Source organism: Gigantopelta aegis, chromosome 10 (genome assembly GCF_016097555.1).
Source record: "Gigantopelta aegis isolate Gae_Host chromosome 10, Gae_host_genome, whole genome shotgun sequence".
NCBI classification, from domain to species: domain Eukaryota; kingdom Metazoa; phylum Mollusca; class Gastropoda; order Neomphalida; family Peltospiridae; genus Gigantopelta; species Gigantopelta aegis.
The window spans coordinates 83,855,403-83,876,319 of NC_054708.1; the positions used below are offsets into that span (position 1 = coordinate 83,855,403).

A 20,917-nucleotide genomic window follows, 5' to 3' on the forward strand; every position below is an offset into this window, starting at 1 on the left:
GCTGACAATCACAAAAGTGCACCTCCGGCAGTAGTACCGTACGCCTACGTGAAACTCTCTTCAAAAGGAGTTTGGTAAATTTTGGTCGTTTTTATTTTATTGGGGGGGGGGGGGGGGGGGGGAGAGGATGGGGCGGTTGTCCCGGCGAACAACATTCATTTCAAACGTGAAATGGCTGTTCGACAACGTTTGTGTGTACCGCAGGACGTTTTAGTGAAATATAGTCATAGGGTGGACATTTTGGCTTATGGGGGAAAAGAACACAAAACCAAATACAATTTTTCATCCTTGCCTTCGTTGTACTTTAAGGGGAGCAGGGACCCGCCCCTCCCCCCCTAAATTTTGCGACAGTTATAATTTTATTGAATATTAATTTTCATTTTTTTACGATCCCCTCCAAACCTCCCCCAAAGTTCCATTGGCTTTCCGCCTCGTGTGATTGCGCCCCCCCCCCCCAAAAAAAAGGGATTTTCTGGATCCGCCACTGGTTAGTTCCTCCCCAAATACAGAATGATTCCTATCGATGTCTACTACCAGTTAGCTTGTGATGTGAAATATCTCTGCACCATAGTGACTTCGTTCGTGATCGAGTAGTATTTAAATGCGGGACATAGTCCAGTGGTAAAGAGCTCGCCTGTTGCGCGGTCGGCATAGGATCGATCCCGGTCGGTGGGCTACTTGGGCTATTTCTCGTTCCAGCCAGTGCAATACGACTGGTATATCAAAGGCCGTGGTATGTGCTATCATGTCTATGGGATTGTGTATATATAAAATATCCTTTGCTAGTAATGGCAAAATGTAGCGGGTTTCCTCTCTAAGACTAGGTAAAAATTACCTAATGTTTGAAATTTATAGCCGATGATTAATAAATCAATGTGCTCTAGTGATGTCGTTGAACAAAACAAACATTTTTACCCTAAAAGTTTACAAAACGATTAAGCGGCGACTGTCCCACATTGGACGTCAAAGACGAAACTAAAACAATCTAAAATGGTACTATAAAATAAACAAAACCCACATTTCGAACAATGAACATTTTCAAAACCTGAACAGCCGTTTTGCAACAGATATAACATCAAAATTTAAATCCTAGATGACCACGAAAATCTTGACGACCAGAGAAGGTACTTAATCTGTTGCCACATGCAGCTATTATAGAGTTTGGGAAGTCATTATTTTCAATCAAACGAGTTCAGTGGTATTATATCAATTAAAATCGATTATGGGTAATAAATATGATATTAAACTCGCTACCATTTATTATCATGTTTATGTCGCTCGTAAAATACCTTTCATTATCATTCACTAAAGCTCGTGACAACTGAAAATTATTTCACTCTGGAAACAAACCATGACACGAAATGGAAGTTTGTTTTAATATTTCATAATTACGTCATGATGTCAACGTCATGAAAAAATACACGTTAGTTGATAACTTGTAGATCATGCCCTACGTCATGATGTCATATGAAAAATATATTTTACACGATACATGATGAATATTTTTTAGTTATTTATCTTCTCACTCATGTACACGTTCGTCATAAGACCAGTAAGTATTTATTACAGTGTAGTGTGTATTTAAATGGAAAAAAAAAAAAAAAAAAAAAAAAAAAAACATTAAAAAAGAAAGAAAGAAAAAACAAATGCTTTTTGTTGTGCATAGTGATGTTTCATTTAATGGAAGGAAGGAAGGTTTTATTTAACACTCAACATATTTTAATTACGGCTGTATAACGTCAGACATCATATATAGAGACTATTTCATGGGGGGAGCGGGGGGGGGGGGGGGTCGAATACGATTTTTATGTCAACTCGTGATGTATAAAAACCATATAGTTTCCCCGTCGGTGGGCCCATTGGGCTATTTCTCGCTCCAGACAGTGCCACGGACTGGTACATCAAAGGCCGTGGTATGTGCTATCCTGTCTATAGGATGGTGCATATAAAAGATCCCTTGCTGCTAATCGAAAAGAGTAGCCCGTGAAGTGGCGACAGCGGGTTTCTTCTCTTAATATCTGTGTGGTCCTTAACCATATGTCCGACGCCATATAACCGTAAATAAAATGTGTTGAGTGCGTCGTTAAATAAAATATTTCCTTCCATATGGTTTTCACACATCACGAGTTGACATAAAAATCGTATTTGAAAAAACACCATGAAATGGTCTATTTATTATATATATCTTTCCTAATTTTTGACAATATCTTTCGCTTTTTGTTAATATCTTTCGCTTATCCTACATAGAAAACCGTGACGCATGATATATTTCTTCTGATGGAACATTTCCAGGAAATTCATTTGACCATAGACTTTTAAAAAGAAATTTGAAGAAAAATCATCAATATTTAATTATTAAATTAACATGCATTTAATAATAGTGCTGTGCAAACATACCTGACAAAGCGATCCTCCAAAAAAAACCCACAAAAACGAGACAAAGGGAGATAATTTAATCATGAACTTTTACCATAAAAGTAGGTTACATACGATTTCTATATTTTCACTGTAGCTAAAATACAGTGAAAATATGACTTTTCACCAGATGTCACTTTTATGGTTTCTGTACATCTCTATATTTCATTGCCATGTATATAATAAGATCAAGGATTACACAGCCAATGCCGCCACGCAGTGAGCTACTCTTTTCGCGATCTTTTATATGCAATACGCCACAGACCGGATACTGCATACCACGGTTTTTGTTATGCCAGTTGTGGGGCACTGGCTGGAACGAGAAATAGATAAATGGGTCACCGACGAGGATCAATCCTAGGCCGGCCGTGCAGGGCTATTTTAAACTACGGCTGTTTGGTGTCTAACGTGTGTTTTCCGTGTGGGGTGTCGCTAATCATTAATTTATTCATTTATAGAGTTATTTTAATCTACGGCTATTTGGTGTCTAACCCTGTGTTATTTTAAATTTCGGCTATTTGGTGTCTAATATAGGGTTATTTTGAAATACGGCTGTTTGTTGTCTAATACAGGGTTACGGCTGTTTGGTGTATAACGTAGGGTTATTGTCAATTACGGGAGTTTGGTGTTTAATACAGTGTTATTTCAAACTACGGCTATTTGGTGACTAGCATTGGGTTATTGTGAACCACGGCTATTTTGTGTCTGACACAGGGTTATTGTGAACCACAGCTATTTGAATCTAACGTGTGTAAACAACTATGTGTTATTAAAAATAACGTATGGTGTTCTCACCAACGGGCGTGTAAGAAAGCTTTATCATGTACTGTTACAGATTAAGTTTGATGCTCATTGCAAATTACCCATTTTTATGGAGTTATGACCTTTGAACTGGGGAGATTTAAAATTTAGTTTTCCGGACTTTTGTTATGCAGTGCCTGCAGATACTGAGATGAAATGTTTTATATTTTTTTGATCATGTACTGCTACTAATCAAGTTTATCTTTCACGGTGATTTACCCACTTTTTCACAAAGGTATGTCCATTAAACTTAGGAGATACGAAACACTGTTGGGTTTGGTGATTTATTAGTCCTAACTCTCATAAAGCTTGTTTTTACTAGCGTTGGTGGCAGGGGCGAGACATAGCCTAGTGGTAAAGTGGTCGCTTGATTCGCGGTTGGTCTGGGTCCAGTGCACCACGACTTGTATATAAAAGGTCGTGGTATGTACTATCCTATCTGTGGGATGGTGCATATAAAAGATCCCTTGGGGAAAATGTAGCGGTTTTTCTCTAATGGTTGACATCCAATAGCCGATGATTAATAAATAAATGTGATCTAGTGGTGTCGTTAAACAAAACAAAACAAAAGCTTTGTTGGCCGGTTTGACTTCTGGCGACATTGCATATAGAGTATTGTTCTCTTGTCCCACTTTAACTGTCAACAGGCCCGAAGGTGCGTTGCATTCAATGTCTGCGTACTAGAAGAAGCGCCAAAAATCAACCCACTCACTCACTCCCTCACCTGACCCTAATAAATCTCCAGTATATACAGGGTACAAAATTAACTTATTTTAAACCGTCCCAGTGTTTTTTTAACAAGTCGTTTAATGATTTTCGTGCAATACCTTATAGTGGAGCTCTCCAGATCATAAGAATTTGTAGTAGACTTGTGTGGGCAGATAAACACCTAGAACAGTTCTGTGCCTATCTCCGGCAGTGTGGTTACAACAAAAGTAAGGTGACTAACATATTTAATAAAGCCAAGCACCATACTAGAGATCAACTCTTGAAGTATCAACAACCCAACAAAGACTCCAAAAGAACGCTACCATGGGTTACTACATTTGACCCACGCCAACCCCAATTGAGAAAACTGGCTGCGGACACTAACATTCTAACCACTAGCAACAGAATGCCTCAGGTGTTACAGGAGACTAGAATTGTAATTGCAGAAAAACGCAATTCCACAATTGGCAACATTTTGAGGGTGAACAAACTCAAACTAGCGACTTCGAATAAAACTATTTGGGGTTGTCGCCCCTGTCACAGGCCTAGATGCAAAACTTGTGAAAAAAATACGACAACCCAACATATTACTAACAAAAACAATAAAGTGTACCAAATAAAATTCAGTATGTAGGACAAACTACTGAACAATTCAGTACCCGCCTCAATAATCACAGACACAATATTGTGTACAATAAATAGTCTAAAGCACACCATGTGGCCATTCATTTCAACATAGCAGTCTAAAGCACACCATGTGGCCATTCATTTCAACATAGCAGTTTAAAGCACACCATGTGGTCATTCATTTCAACTTAAAAGGACACAGTTAAAACTGCACAGTACTACAAAAGATTGTTAATCTTGATAAATCCAAACTGAAGATTGCAGAATCACTCTAGATACACCGCTTAAATACAATGTGGCCTGCAGGCCATAAGTGTGTATGGACCACAAACTTTCTGTTTGTTAGTCTTCCCAAGCAACCTGGTAACATTATTATTCTTTTACCTCAACTGTTTTTAGATCTTTATTTTGTCAGTCCTCCCAGTCAGCTTACCTTTAGATGTGATCAATCTTTTAACTGGTGTTTCATTTGAACTGTTTTTATCCTACTGGTTTTAAAGGCTGAACTCCTGTTTTTATGTTTAGTTTTCTCCTGACGATGTCAACATTTAGTTAAGGAAGTTGAGATTTTAAACTTGTGGTTTTAAACAGAGACCTTACTTTTATTTTAATGATTTTAGTAGGACCGACCAAAATGTAACAGGCCCAGATATTAAAATAGCAACATATTAAAGGGTATGGGTGCTGGCCTTCCTATGTTAATTTCGTGCTCTGATATATATAAATTTGAAAAAATAAAACAAGAGAAAGAAAAAAGATAACACCTGTCGCCACAAAACTGTTGGTTTTTCGATGTTTCTCCACTTCGTTTGTTGTTGTTGTTCTTCGTGTTCTTCTTTCAGAACGAAGTTGTATCGAACAAGAAAACAAACAAAGGTAATAACAAATGAACAGAACATTGTATATATTATAAGAAGGAATAAGGAGGAGGGGAGTAACTGTCAGTTCGATTGTCGGGGGGGGGGGGGGGGGGTGACAATACGGCCCGAACCTATTATGGACTTCGGGGGCATACGTCCTCTAGATTTTTCAGGTGTTAAAATACGAAATTCGAGTCTTCTGGGCACAGTAACGGGCATAAGCGTACGAGACAGCCCCCCCCCCCCCCCCCCCCCCCCCCCCCCCCCCCCCCCCCCCCCCCCCCCCCCCCCCCCCCCCCCCGCTAATTCTGGAGCAAAACCTCAAATTCGGGAAAAAATTATAGAGATATTCGGGCAAAATGTGCTAACCTAAGATCTGTTTACCATGTATTTCTATCATTCTACCGTCAAAATTAGTTGTATTCCATGTAAACATGTGTAGTGACTTGTTTGCAACTCTCTATAGTTATTTGGCAGTAATGCCAATATGAATACATGTTGTCATCCAGATTCGGGCATTTTTGTCTAATTCGGGCAAAAGCCAGTCTGTCCCCTACAAAACTCTGAAGCCCGTACGCCTATGGTAACGGGGAAAAGTGAGGTATACCCAAACTGCCCACCCCACAACCCGTTCCACAGTCCTGTCATAAAAGATATATTTTATATTGTCTAATAACTAGGGTCGTCTGTCCTGAAGACCATATACTATAAGTATGCTTGGATTATACCCCCATATGCTATAAGTGTGCTTGGACCATAATTGGATATAGGCGCTTCATATGCTTAAGTGTGCTTGGACCACAATTGGATATAGGTCCATAATATATTATACTATAAGTGTACTTGCACCACAATTGGATATAGACCCGTCATATGCTATGATTGTGCTTGGATCACAATTGGAGATAGACCCGTCATATGCTCTAAGTGTGCTTGGATCACAATTGGATATAGACCCGTCATATGCTATGACTGTGCTTGGAACACAATTGGATATAGACCCGTCATATGCTATAAATGTCCCTGGACCATAATTGGATATAGACCCGTCATATGCTATAAATGTTCCTGGACCACAATTGGATATAGACCCGTCATATGCTATAAATGTTCCTGGACCATAATTGGATATAGATTCGTCATATGCTATAAATGTTCCTGGACCATAATTGGATATAGATTCGTCATATGCTATAAATGTTCCTGGACCATAATTGGATATAGACCCGCCAAGATGCCAATAATCTTAACTAGATAAATCTAGAATCACAGCCTACGGTGAACAACTTTGCCAATAAGCTATTGGAAATTTGTACATCGCTATATTGCTGGTCTGTGGTCAGGGCGCGCATCGAGTTTCACCCTGGCGTGATTTAAAAAAAAAAAATAATAATTATTATTTACCGCGGTACCTTACATCAGCGCCATCTATACCAGAAATAATGCACGGCCTCCTCATCTAATAATATTGTGTCGCACCATGACATTTATTGATCCAAATGAGGTCATTTGAGGGCAAAGTCAAAGTCAATGAAGTTGCCAAAATGTGATGGAAAGCATTTTGGCTACTCATTAATTTCAACTTATTTTCGAACTTCTATCCAATTACAGTTCATGCATGTTGTCTTGGGCACACACATCAGCTATCTGGGCTATCCGTTTAGAAAGAAAGAAAGAAGTGTTTTATTTAACGACGCACTCAACACATTTTATTTACGGTTATATGGCGTCAGACATATGGTTAAGGACCACACAGATTTTTTTTAGAGGAAACCCGCTGTCGCCACTTAGGCTACTCTTTTACGACAGGCAGCAAGGGATCTTTTATTTGCACTTCCCACAGGCAGGATAGCACAAACCATGGCCTTTGTTGAACCAGTTATGGATCACTGGTCGGTGCAAGTGGTTTACACATACCCATTGAGCCTTGCGGAGCACTCACTCAGGGTTTGGAGTCGATATCTGGATTAAAAATCCCATGCCTCGACTGGGATCCGAACCCAGTACCTACCAGCCTGTAGACCGATGGCCTGTCACGACGCCACCGAGGCCGGTAGGGCTATCCGTTTAGGACAGAGAGTTAGTGGTATTTGTTAGTGGTTAGTGAGAGACAAGTAGGTGCAGTGGCCTTACACCTACCCATTGGATATAGGCTCGTTAAAAGAAAGATTGGGCTCATATTTGACCTGACTGCCACTTTAAACTCACCCTGGGTGAGAGCCAGTCCCGGGATATGAACCCAGTACCTACCAGCCTTAAGTCCGAGGGCTTAACCACTACACCACGGAGGCCGGGTTTAGGGTACTAAGGCAAATAGGCAAAAGAGTGGGCCAAGGCAGATGAAAAAAAAAAAATAATAATAATAATAATAATATAAAGAAAGAAAAAAAGAAAGAAAGAAAAGAAAGAAAGAAAGAAAAACGCGTTGCCATATCAATTTTGGAACTTTGATCTGACAGAGGCAGGTTGTAGGCACTCATGGTCGCCCAGTGTGTTCACGAACGGTCAGGAATCGGTTGCGGGAGTTCAAGTTAAGGCCACGACATCCTTACGTTGATCCGCAACTTACACCCAGGCGATGTCAACGTCGATTGCAATGGCTGCGTGCACATGCACCAAATCGGTTTCACTTTGCCCACTGCAGACGTACGTTATTCACTAACGAGTCTCGGTTCTCGCTTTACAGGTCAGATAGACGACAACGTGTGTATCGACGTCGAGGTGAGCGATATTCAGACACGTGCGTTCAGGAAAACGACACATTGGGGGGATGGCGGTGGGGGGTGGGGGTGTGTGTTATGGTTTGGTAGGGGGGGGGGGTCATGGAATGAAAACACTTCTCGTGGTCATCCAGGGCAATTTTACAGCCGTACGATATCGGGATCAAGTTATCAGGCCTCACGGCCTTCCACTTATCCATACGCATAACCTTACGTTGCAGCAGGATAATGAGAGGCCGCACGTTGCGAGGGTTTGTTTTAACTTCATCAACCAAAACAGTGTCCATATTTTACTTGATCGAGCATTTGTGGGACGGGCTGGACAGGCGGGTCAGGAAGCGCGTCAACGTCCTAAACAACGTCGCTCAGCTCACGCAGGCCCTTCTTCATGAGTGGAATAACATCTCACAAAGGACCATAAGCAACTTGATTGGGTCAATGGTAAGGAGAGTTAGAGCAGTGACTGCAGCCTGGGGTGGGCACACACGCTATTGATTTGGATCAGGAAATGGTGTAGGTACCCACATTTGAACGTTATCCATGCAAACGCCGTCTCTGTGATAACACAACAAAATTTGTCAAAATGTATTCAGTAATGAAGACATAACCTGAAAATCCAAACAATGAAATAATCATCAATGAAACATTTGAAATACTTGTGTCGATGTATATCAATACAAGGATGGCAAATTCGATCAAATAATTTTCAGAATCCAAAATTTTACTGTGATTCAGAAGGTATCTCAGCTCATTGCAGATTTAAAAGCGAATTTTGGTAGTTGTGTTCACTCTCAGATGAACAGACTGAAACAAATTGGATTTTTCCCCCCTGGGTATTATATTTTTATTATTATTATTTATTTTATTTTTTATTATTATTATTATTATTATTATTATTAAATTCTTGTGCTTTTTATGGGTTCTTTCTTCAGGCAAGGACTCCTTAAACATTACCAGTAAGACAAGTAGCCCTGCACCTATCTGGTGGGTAGGCGGTAGGTGTTTCGCGCTCGTTTTTGTGAACTGTATCACCTTCGTGTTCCCTTGGTGGCTCCCAAATTGACTATTGGAAATGTGAAGTAAGGAAGGAAGGAAATGTTTTATTTAACGACGCACTCAACACATTTTATTTACGGTTATATGGCGTTAGATATATGGTTAAGGACCAAACCGATATAGAGAGGAAACCTGTTGTCGACACTTCATGGGCTACTCTTTTCGATTAGCAGCAAGGGATCTTTTATATGCACCATACCACGGCCTTTGTTACACCAGTTGTGCAGCACTGACTGGAACGAGAAATAGCCCAATGGGGCCATCGACGGGAATCGATCCTAAAACGACCGCGTATGAAGCGAGCGATTTACCACTGGGCTACGTTCTCCACCCCCCACCCCCACCCCCACCCACCCACCCCTCCTTTTTTTCTTTCTTTTTTGAAATGTGACGTCGGAATGGACAGAAGTGCTCGCTAATGAAAGTTCTGTTATTTGTGGCGGAGGAATACAGACAGTGACCCGTAAGCGCCATTGTAAGATTACACCGCAAATATGTTCTGGTCCAACCATCAGCTATGACATAGAACTATGCGCCAACCAACCGTGTCCAGTCGTCGTGGAAACTCGAGAATTCGCTGTCGACGGAGGTAAACATCAAACTATAACACATTAGTAACTGTTAGCAATGAAGGCAAACATTAAATTGTTAGTACATTAGTAAGCATTAAACCTAACACATTTATAGTTAACAATAAAGGTAAACAATGGAGGTAAACATTAGACTGTTATTATTTAACAATGGACGTAAACGTGAAATTGCTACTGCAGTAGTTAAAATGGAGGTAAAGATTAAACTTAACATTGGCTAAGAGTGGGGATTGACAAATAATTCATATATTAGTTAACATTGGTGGTAATTATTAAACGGCTAACACGTTTGAAACAGTTAACGTTCGAGGTAAACAAATACTTAATACATTAGTTAACATTGGTGGTAATCATTAAAAAGCTAACACGTTTGAAACAGTTAACGTTCGAGGTAAACAAATAATTAATACATTAGTTAACATTGGTGGTAATCATTAAAAAGCTAACACGTTTTTAACAGTTAATGTTCGAGGTAAACAAATAATTAATACATTAGTTAACATTGGTGGTAATCATTAAAAAGCTAAAACGTTTTTAACAGTTAACGTTCGAGGTAAACACATAATTAATATATTAGTTAACATTGGTGGTAATCATTAAAAAGCTAACACGACTGAAATAGTTAACGTTCGAGGTAAACAATGTTATACTTTTAACACATTAATTGACAGTCGAGGTAAACATTAAACCCTTAATACACTAGTTAACACTTGTGAGATAAATGTTATCCAACTGCTACATGCGGCATAACCTGTGTATATTATTTCTTAATACACAGACGCTTGGCTAGGTACAAAAATACAAAAAGATACAGGTGACCAGGAGTCCTCTGATTATGAGCACGAAGTTCAGACTGAATCAGGCGAAACACCAAACGCAGATCAACCACCGATTGCGAGCGTTATTAATGATGTAGCCAACATATTGGAAATAGACTCTGGCGACGACAATGAACAGACAGCAGCCGATATTGATCAAAGTGGTCATGCCATTGAGGTGGCTAAAAGTCACGAAGTAGAAAACACTGCTGAGGCTGGAGACAATGTGCCACAGACTCTCCGACCAGCGAACATCGAGGAAACGCCAGTTCGAGCCTCGCCGTACGGTGATATCGCCCAGCAGAGGCGTGTTTTAGGCGTCTGCGCCTGGTACTGTCGTAAGAATAAGAAGAAGCATCTGGATGTCTGTGCAGGTAGGTACTTTTTTCTAGGCAAACTGAAATGTAATCATGTGACTATCTTTCTCGTACAAAGATATGAATGTTTTTTTCAATTTAACAATCCTTCCAATTGAATTTATTGTCTTTGACTCTCCATACCAATAAAAAAAGCTAGCCTATATTTTGATAAATATGTTTCCATCTGTCTAGCAATCAGCTGGGTTACCTCGAATTTAAGTTTGAATATTTTATGTACGATGGTTCTGGAAAATGTACATATTTTATTTATTTATGTGACTACTTACTTTGGATGTATGCTGTCCATTTGAATCAAAGTGAACATTTGAGTTGATTACACGCCACCCATTTCTCTTCCCGCTCGCTCTCTCCTTCCCTCCCTCCCTCCCCCGCTCCCCCCCCCCCCCCCCCCCCCCCCCCCCCCCCCCCCCCCCCCCCCCCCCCCCCCCCCCCCCCCCCCCTCCCTCTCTCTCTCTCTCTCTCTCTCTGACAGTCCCATTCAGTCTTTGTCAAACAAATCTTCCTTTCTTTTCTAGTGGATGTCGAGTGGGGTGACTGGGTTGTTCACGATGAGCACGTGACAGTCACGTGTGGTTGGGGAACTCTCACCAGGACCTACGTCAGAAAATGTGACACGCCCACTCTAATGTACGGGGGACAATTGTGTAGCGGGGACCATTCTGAAACCATGACCAAGCAGAGAGCTTATTTCAAGGCTCCGTGTCCAGGTTTGTGAAATCAATGTCCCCTAATTTCTTGTAGGCTACTATACGGTACAAATCTCGGGGCGGATCTAGGATTGTGTAAGAAGGAGGGGGTGTCTACAAAATACTTAAACGGGCAATTTGAATTTGTCATAGGCAAATGAGCCAAGGCAAATGTAGCACGGAAAGGTTTGAAATAAAGATGCTTAAAAGGCAGTTTAGTGGTTGATGAATTAAAAACCAAAAGGAAAGTCATTTAAAATGTTACGTCAAACGGTCGGGGGAGTCACAGGACTCCTGTGATCCCTCCTCTGGATTCGCCAATGAACCTTAATTTATTTATCGGTGAACGAGGGAATGGTTTTCATCTATAGTGACTGGGCGTTCCACCTCCCCTTTAACGTTATGTAATGCTTGGCGCACATCTACCGATTAATAGACCGTCAGCTGTCAATAGACCCTACCCCCCACCATGGGGGAGGGGGGGGGGGGGGGGTTGGCCACTATGTGGGTCTGAAATCTTGTTTAATTTCACACTGATTTTCAGGTGTTTGCCAAGGTCATCTTCGTGTATTTTAATCAATTCAAGATGGCATCTAAGATGGCCACCAGTTCATGTTATTGGCTATAACTGCCTTCATATTAAACCTAAAATGATAAATTTGATGCTTTGTCATAGGTTTTGGGGGTCAAAGAACCTACTTAAACCATTTTCAAGACTGGTTAGGGATAACATCATAGGAAATTCAAGATGGCCACCACTACGGCTTGCAATTTATGTTTTGGATACAATTTGGTTCACATTAAACCTGTGGCACCTGCTAATTTTGGGGTGTAGTCACAGGTTTCAGCGGTCAATGAATTCATTTAAAACATTTACGAAGGTCGGTTATGGATTACATCATAGGAAATCCAAGATGGCCACCAATATGGCTGACAATTTATATTTTGGATATAACTTGCTTGACATTAAATGCAGGGTTTTGGAGGCCAAGGTATCCACATATCCATCTAGAAGGTTGGAATGCTTTACATAATCTGAAATTCAAGATGGTGGTATATACAGATTCAGCTCTAGTTTCAAGAGAAATGTTTATTACATATTTACATAAAAACGATTTCACTTCTTGATGTGATCACTACAACATACTTATATATCTCAAAGCTAATGTTATCACAGCCATATTCATGCATAGCATCGACTACACTAATAAGTTCAATGGGTTTTCCCTAAAGCTCTTCATCCTCAAGACCAGATTCACACAAATACATCAACCAGTTCTGTGGGAATAATAATTCCCTGTGTCCATTCTATTTCCAGTCCTGACTGAGCTGCTTTGCATCCTTTTCCAACAGGACTTCGGGGGTCAGGTTTTGCAATATTTGCAGTTTTCCAAACTAGTGTGTGATAATTGGCATGTTCTGTGTGCAGCCCGATGGAAGATCTGCTCGATGGGAGAAGGCTCAAGTCTGTCCCATCAGAAGCTGAGAGAGGTTGATTCTGTCCTGTGTAAAACTTTTCATAGCGTATGTCATGGCGAAGCTTGTCCATATCTTTATACTTTGGCCACCCGTACAAACAGCACACAAAGTATTTCAGTTTGGTATGTGTCCTTTTTTCTAACTCCTGCGTCAATGGGCCTTTTACCAAGAATGTTTCTGATGTTCCCCTTTGAGATCGTTCAGATGCTTTAATGGCACCTTTGGGGTAGGTATTAGTGACAAAATCCACCCTTGATGATTTCGGTAATAGGTCACCGAAAGTCCCAAGACTTACAACTAGAGACTGGAGGTGTGCCAAGTGCCCATGGAACTGGGCGCATAGGATATGTCAATACCTTTTCAAGACTTATGTTATCTTGTACTGACATCCTTATTGGCTGGAATATCTAAAATGGAAATATCTGCTACAGGGAAGACAACAGCAAATGTAAATATTCTGACTAACCTCCTCTAAACATGACCCCAACCATTAAAGGAGAGGACAATTAAGGCATTTGGCCTGGTATGCATATTCAACGATATATAATGCACATTATTGCTTAATATCAACACGTATAATCGTATAGTTAATTAATAAAACGGTTAAATGTGACGACTATTATATATAACGGGCGCATCCATTTTGTACCATCTCAGTGAGTACGCCCTCTGGCGAGCTGGTGGTTACGTAATACTTAACGCGTCACGTCAGGAATGAGCTTTAGAACTAGAGAAACACAATCTACCTGGTTTTTGCGGGATGATAAATAGTCATACATTGCAATGTTCTGTAATAATACACATCCCAGTAAGCCAACAGTAAGTATATCCAGCACTATATATATTATTTTTCAATACAAAATAAAATACCATTGTCAAAGTGGCTACACAACAAGTCGAAACAATTAACAATGTTTTGCCCATGCATTAACCTACGTACTGAAATGATACACGGAGTGTTTTCTTAGTTAATTGGTCTATGCTGTTAGTTGCTTCTACCTTTGATTCCTGATTGGCAGGTGTGTATTTGATTGGTAACCAGACGAGCCAATTAATTGACGCTGTCTAGACACAAAAATACATACTGGTATTGTGGAATATTACCTGTCGCCCCTAAAATTGTAATGGACATGGTTTATTACTGTAAATAGTTCTGTAAAACTATTGATTAAGTAGATTTTTCCATCTAAAAACACAGAACTGACCAATTACGTAGTCCCAAAGAAAAGAAAATTATCACTTGGGTATTGTGGGTTGTCGTTTTTGCTCCAACGTAGCATATCAATAGGCGTAATAGTGTAAATTTTTCCTTTGGATTAATAAACAGAGAAAAACACTATAACCCCATTTTTTTCCGTTAATGCAACTTGAAATATATTTAGTTAAACAGTTTATTATATTATTACGTCATTTATGTTGTTTTACAAGTCAGGTTGATCAAAGAGAAGCGCCTTGTCGAAAATTACTGCTTTTGTTTACACTGTACATACAGGAGGTGGTCAGGAGCTGACGTCACTTCGCCCCAAGCTATCCCACCGGATGTCACAAAAACGAAACAAAATGGTTGCCCCCAGTTAGCAGGAATAATCATGGTTTTTTATTAACTCTAAAATTACGCGTTTTTCATTTGCTAAAGTGTCAGTATGTGTTGGTGGTCCGGGTATGCATCTTTCCAACACATAAGGCTCTTGTTGGAGTTGACCCTACCTTTAAGGGTATTTTTTAAACAATGAAAAGAAAAAGGTTGTTTTGTTTAGTGACACCACTATAACACACTGATTTATTTATCAATGGCTACTGGATGTCAAACGATTGATCATTTTGATCTGTAGTCTTAGTAGTGGAAACCTGTTGTATTTGTCTATTAGCAGGAAAGGATCTTTTATATCCACATGTCCATAGATAACACAGCACATACCAGTTGTGGGGCAATGGCTGAGACGGGGAGGAGGGTCCAATCAGAGGATAGGTCCACGATCCTAAGACTAAAGAACCTCAGGCGATTACTATTCCAACTGAGCTAGATCCCACCTTTCTCAAGCCATGAAGACAACATACATGTACAATACATAGTACGAGTTTTCAGATATACATGTAGACCCACACAAATTCACGCAGTATCGATCAGTCCCATCCAACCATTTAGTTTGCAGATTACCTGCCAATACTAGATACAGCAAATATGTTATACAGGGTATATACGGGGTTTCGTGAAATTTCAAAATTAACAGAATTATCGTTTATTTTTGACATCATTGTTTCTTCTAATTTCCATTCATGTGACATCAATTTAAAAGAAAAGAAAGAACGCCCCCAATCCCACGTGCATGTCCCATCGTTTGTTTGCAGTGGTGGACGGATACTGGGCTGAATGGACGACGGAATCTGTCACCATATGCTCTCAGGCGTGCGGTAGCGGCCACCAGATGGCGTTCCGAGTGAGAACGTGCATTCCTCCCTCGCAGGGCGGGAACCCCTGCTTTGGACCAGACCGAGATAGCGTTAGGCGGGCTTGCAACGTACACGGCTGTGACAACGGCTATGTTTACGGTCAGTTTAGACGATTGAAATACACGTACTCGTGTATGGTACTTCAGTCAGAGAAGTAACAAATATGTATAAAGAGTCAACCCACAGACAGCAAATGTCGCTTAAAATCTCGCTGATAATCAGTTTCACAAAACAGCCTTTGCTTTACATCTTATTTTGAATAATATTCAAATATAATATATTAAATCATCTCGACTTTCTGGAGCGATAAATATATATATAGAGAGAGTCAAATTAAAAACTTCACAATCAAAAATTTTAATAAAGTCATTGAGTGTTGAAAGCAGGTATTTTTCAGGAATAAATATTTTAATGGCAATGTCGAAACTCCATTTGTAGCCCATCACAGCCCACGTGACCCGATCCATAGCACGTGCACAGCACCATTGAGGCAAAAGTGGTTTTGCATGTGCTACTGGTCACGTGACTATAATAGCACACGTGTTTTCATCGTTACTTGCTCACAGTAGTCTGACACAAATACACATTAAAACGATATTTGTTACCACCTGTTTCGATGCCACGCCTCACCATGTGCAGCGTGAACGTGCCGTCGGCATGTTGCACAAGGGAATGTCAGTAGCTGACGTTGCAAGGGCGTTGGGTTGCAGGCGACGGGCAATTTATGATCTGCAGACACGAGTACAACAAACGGGCATGACAGCTGATCGCCCCCAACCGGGTAGACCACGCGTGACGTCACAGGCAGATGACCGTCATATTATGTTACGTCACCTTCGTAACCGTTTCATGACAGCTACAGCAACCAGTAAAAAACTTTTCAGACGTCGGGTGTCCGCGCAGACGATCCAAAATCGGCTACGAATCGCTCACCTCCACGTACGGCGCCCATTTTGACCCAATTTCATCGACGTCAACATCAACTGTGGGCACAACGCCACTTGCGATGGATTAAGAGGGAATGGAATTAAGTCGTGTTTAGCGATGAATCAAGATTCACACTGCGATTTGCCGATAGCAGGCAGAGAGTGAACGTCATGTTCAGTGTTGTGTCAGTGAAGGTGACAGATTCGGAGACGGAAGTGTAATGGTTTGGGGTGCTTTCTGTGGAAATGGCCGTTCTCGACTTTTTGTCATCCGTGGCAACCTCAACGCTGCTTCATACCGCGACCAGGTGCTGGCTCTGGAACATGTGCCCTTTATGGCAGCTTATGGTCCAGGCCTGATCTTTCAGCATAACAACGCCAGACCCCACACGGCCATCTTGACAAGGGATTACCTGAGGAACGCGGGCATCAATGTCATGGATTGGCCTTCAAGATCGCCCGACCTGAATCCCATTGAGCACGTCTAGGATGTGCAGGGAAGACGCCTGCGCACTCTCAGGAACCCTCCACAGACTTTATAGGAACTTGGTGCTTCAATAGTGGAACAATGGCGCCGTATCGCTAATGCAGTCTTTACACGTATCAGGTAGTCAATGAGGAGGCGTTGCCTTGCAGTTGTGGGTACACATGGAGGGCATACGCACTACTGAACCTGTTATTTTATCAGACGACCCTGCCTGTGAATAACCATTTTGACCGTTTGTGGTTTTGACAAACGTTGATGGGCGCATCGAACAGATTTTTGACTCACATTTATTTCTATTCTTTCTTTGGGCATCATACAATAACAAAATACCGTATCTAACACGTTCTTCTGTTATATTTGCTAATTAGCCCAAATGATACGGTTGTGAAGTTTTTAATTTGATTCAGTATATAAATCTTATGTTTTTATTTACCTCTATCTCAAGAGTTTCATATTAGTACACAACAAATCCAATAATGTTTTTAGGAGTGAAAACCCAGGGTTCGACACATCCACTAGTCCTCGGCCTTGAGTAGTACTTTTAGTTCTGGACTAGTGAGTGGGGCGGAGTGTTCGACACATCCACTAGTAATCGGCCTTGGGTAGTACTTTTTGTTCTGGACTAGTGAGTGGGGCGGAGTGTTCGACACATCCACTAGTCCTCGGCCTTGGGTAGTACTTTTTGTTATGGACTAGCGAGTGGGGTGGGAGGGTTTGGGTTGTTCGACACATCCACACCGCTGGTCAAAAGCTACGAGTTTGACTTTAATGACCATCATAAAGGCTAGTAGGCTATATATTGGAATACAAGATGGTGAAACGTCTTCCATTATTGTACGGTCTGGGATCGATCCTCGTCGGTGGGCCCATTGAGCTATTTCTCGTTCCAGCCAGTGCACCTCGACTGGTATATAAAAGGCCGTGGTATGTACTACCCTGTCTGTGGGATGGTGCATATAAAAGATCCCTTGCTCTTAATCGAAAAGAGTAGCCCATGAAGTGGCGACAGTGGGTTTCCTCTCTCATTATCTGTGTGGGTATTAACTATGTTTGACGCCATATAACCGTAAATAAAAATGTATTGAGTGCGTCGTTAAATAAAACATTTCTTTCTTTCCATTATTGTAATCATATTTATAGGAATATCTGCCCTTTTTGTATAGCAAATCAACTGTATCCCAAACATGTTCGATGGGACAAAGATCGGACGATAAGAGCCGTGCGAGGTAATTTGGGGGGTGTTCGTCCTGCAGCCACCTAATTAAATAGCTAGGCTTACTTTTTACCCTGCATCAATGAATATTTCAATACTAATTCCAGTAATTTGCGGAATCAGAACATTTTTCAGGGTTTACTTTCTTCTTCACTTCTTTAGATGACGTGAAAAATGTTGGCGATTGGACGGACTGGAAGGTGACGTTATTGGGGCGGTGCTCCAGGTCATGTGACGGCGGGGTGCGCGAGGTTACCAAAACGAGGCAGTGTGTGATTGTTGGCGAGGGCCCAGCTCGATGTGCGGGCCCCAGTCTCATGATGACCCAGAACGAGTGCAACACGCATGCGTGCGAAGATTAATGAGGAAACAAAATTTACTCCAAACAAACACCCTCAGTTGGTAGTTATTTCACGCCAGTTGACATTTGTAACAGATCCGTGTGTTGATCAAAGACAACGTGTTACTTTTGATATAACAAAAAACACATCAATCCATTATTTGTTTCTTTCAAGTTAGTATTTATCCCAGATGACTATACAATTACTAGTCAGTATAATGTTAATAATTACTCAGCAATTCCTCTGGTCACCAGCCAAAGAGTGAAACACAGCAGGAAATAGTTTAGTTGGCTACCTATTATTAGGCCTCCACTCGTCCAAAATATTGGACGCGACTACTCGAGGTTCAAACACGACTCGGAGTACCTGACACTTAAACTAGATGATAAAGATTCTGACGAATAAAGTACAACAGCATTATACATCTTAATTCCAGGGGGCGGGACGTAACCCAGTGGTCAATCTAATTAAAATTAGCTCCACTGTTACATGTGGATCTAACACCAGCCAGTTGGAGCTCATGTCCACCAATCAAAACCTTACTTGCAGAATCATGCCAGTGATTTAAAACTAACAACACTGCGTAGTCCCCAATGTCCAGGTAACATTTCGTCTGTAAATAATAATTTAAATATTGACCAATCACACTTCGCCTTTTATAACGTTATTTGGGAGCATACAAATTCTAAAAATATCGGGCGAGTCTATTTTAGTGGCCGCACGCAGTACAGCGAACCATACCAATATGTACGGGGTGGGTTATCAGTCTTCAATTTTACATTAAAAATTATTTATTTATTTATAAGAAGAAAAAAACTAAATCAGTCTTCAGTTTTACATTACAAATTATTTATTTTATGAAATGAAACAAGTTTTAAAGCATTCGTAATTCACACGAAACATGTCGTATACCCTCAGGATAATTCGAATGTTTTCAAATCATTTTTAAATCACTGGCATGATTCTGCAAGTAAGGTTTTGATTGGTGGACATGAGCTCCAACTGGCTGGTGTTAGATCCACATGTAATAGTGGGGCTAATTTTAATTAGACTGACCAGGGTACAGCGCTTCTGAGTGGCAACGATTTGCGACTGAATATCTGGCCTTTTATGGTGAACACTGGACAGGATTTCTATCGAATATTCCATGATTCTTGCACAAAGCATGTAATCGCTGCAACAACTGCTTGGTTGCATTTCTTCGAGCCGTTTCATGCACATTTTCTCTGGTTTACATCCATAAAACCATTCACAAATGTATACAAACAACCCATGTCACAACAACTTTTGCCTTTTAGTATATATTAATATACACCCATCAAGATAAAACTTTAGCCTTTTTCTTTTCTTTTTTTAATTACTTGGTATATCAGATATCAGATTAAGGGCCGTATTTACGAAGCCTTTTTATTTTTTTTAAACACAGGTGTTTAAGCATTGCGTACAAGACAAAAACATGCGTGCAAGACATAAACAGGCTTTGTAAATTCGACCCTGTATAACCAGAAAATGTCTACTCGCCCAATTGACTAGCAGTCTCCAAGTTACATAGGCCCAGTGACCAAGAGGTATATTGCCGAATGACAAGAAGTCTCCACGAGTCGCATCTAGCAAGACTTCCAGTCCCTTCACTTGACTCGAGTACCCGTGTAACGAAGAGCAATCTCATTTAATTATTTTTCATTTTTTAAACGTCATTTTGCCATATGTTTGCCGCAATGTAGCCTATATTATAGGCTATGAGACATGGAGAGAAAACAAAAGTAGAATGTGTCGAATGTAATACAATGGCATAATTTGGCATCCATGTTCAGCGCTAGAACTAAGGTACACAGTGCTATTTTACTTTCTTCATTAGTCTCATTATCATGTTGTGCAAGTGTCTGGTACTCGGGTCCGGGTCGAGTTTGACACTCGAGTACTCTCGTCCAATATTTTGAATGTGTAGAGACCCTAGGCAAGAGCTGAATGGCTACTACACATTACACTCTGACATTCCTCAGTTAATTCTGCAAAAATTATATGCGAGATATTACACTTGCAACTTTGTGAATACACCTTTTACATTCCCCATTGGGGCAAGAGGGCGAGTATTCATTTCTACCCGTCAAGAGTAAAGTAAGTTTGTTTTATTTAACGACGCCACTAGGGCACATTGATTTTTTATCTTATCGGCTATTGGACGTCAAACATATGGTCATTCTGACAGGTTTTTTTAGAGGAAACCCGCTGTCGCCACATAGGCTACTCTTTTACGACAGGCAGCAAGGGATCTTTTATTTGCACTTCCCACAGGCAGGATAGCACAAACCATGGCCTTTGTTGAACCAGTTATGGAACACTGGTCGGTGTAAATGGT

At 40.7% G+C, this 20,917-nt stretch overlaps 1 protein-coding gene across 3 annotated transcripts; it reads left to right on the top strand.

Moving 5' to 3' along the window:
- Positions 1 to 811: 811 nt before the first annotated feature.
- On the top strand, positions 812 to 19,070 carry LOC121384509 (adhesion G protein-coupled receptor B3-like). 3 transcript variants are annotated; one of them, XM_041514922.1, is made up of 7 exons: positions 813 to 1,552; positions 5,394 to 5,427; positions 9,594 to 9,776; positions 10,556 to 10,969; positions 11,491 to 11,682; positions 15,490 to 15,690; positions 18,380 to 19,070. In XM_041514922.1, exons 1-7 carry the CDS (start codon positions 1,529 to 1,531, stop codon positions 18,577 to 18,579), a joined length of 1,248 nt encoding a protein of 415 aa, XP_041370856.1. In that variant the 5' UTR covers positions 813 to 1,528; the 3' UTR covers positions 18,580 to 19,070. The 3 variants fall into 3 exon arrangements, with proteins under 3 accessions (XP_041370858.1, XP_041370856.1, XP_041370857.1); XM_041514924.1 differs by lacking the exon at positions 15,490 to 15,690 and having other exon boundaries at positions 812 to 1,552; XM_041514923.1 differs by lacking the exon at positions 9,594 to 9,776 and having other exon boundaries at positions 815 to 1,552.
- The last annotated feature ends 1,847 nt before the right edge of the window (positions 19,071 to 20,917 follow it).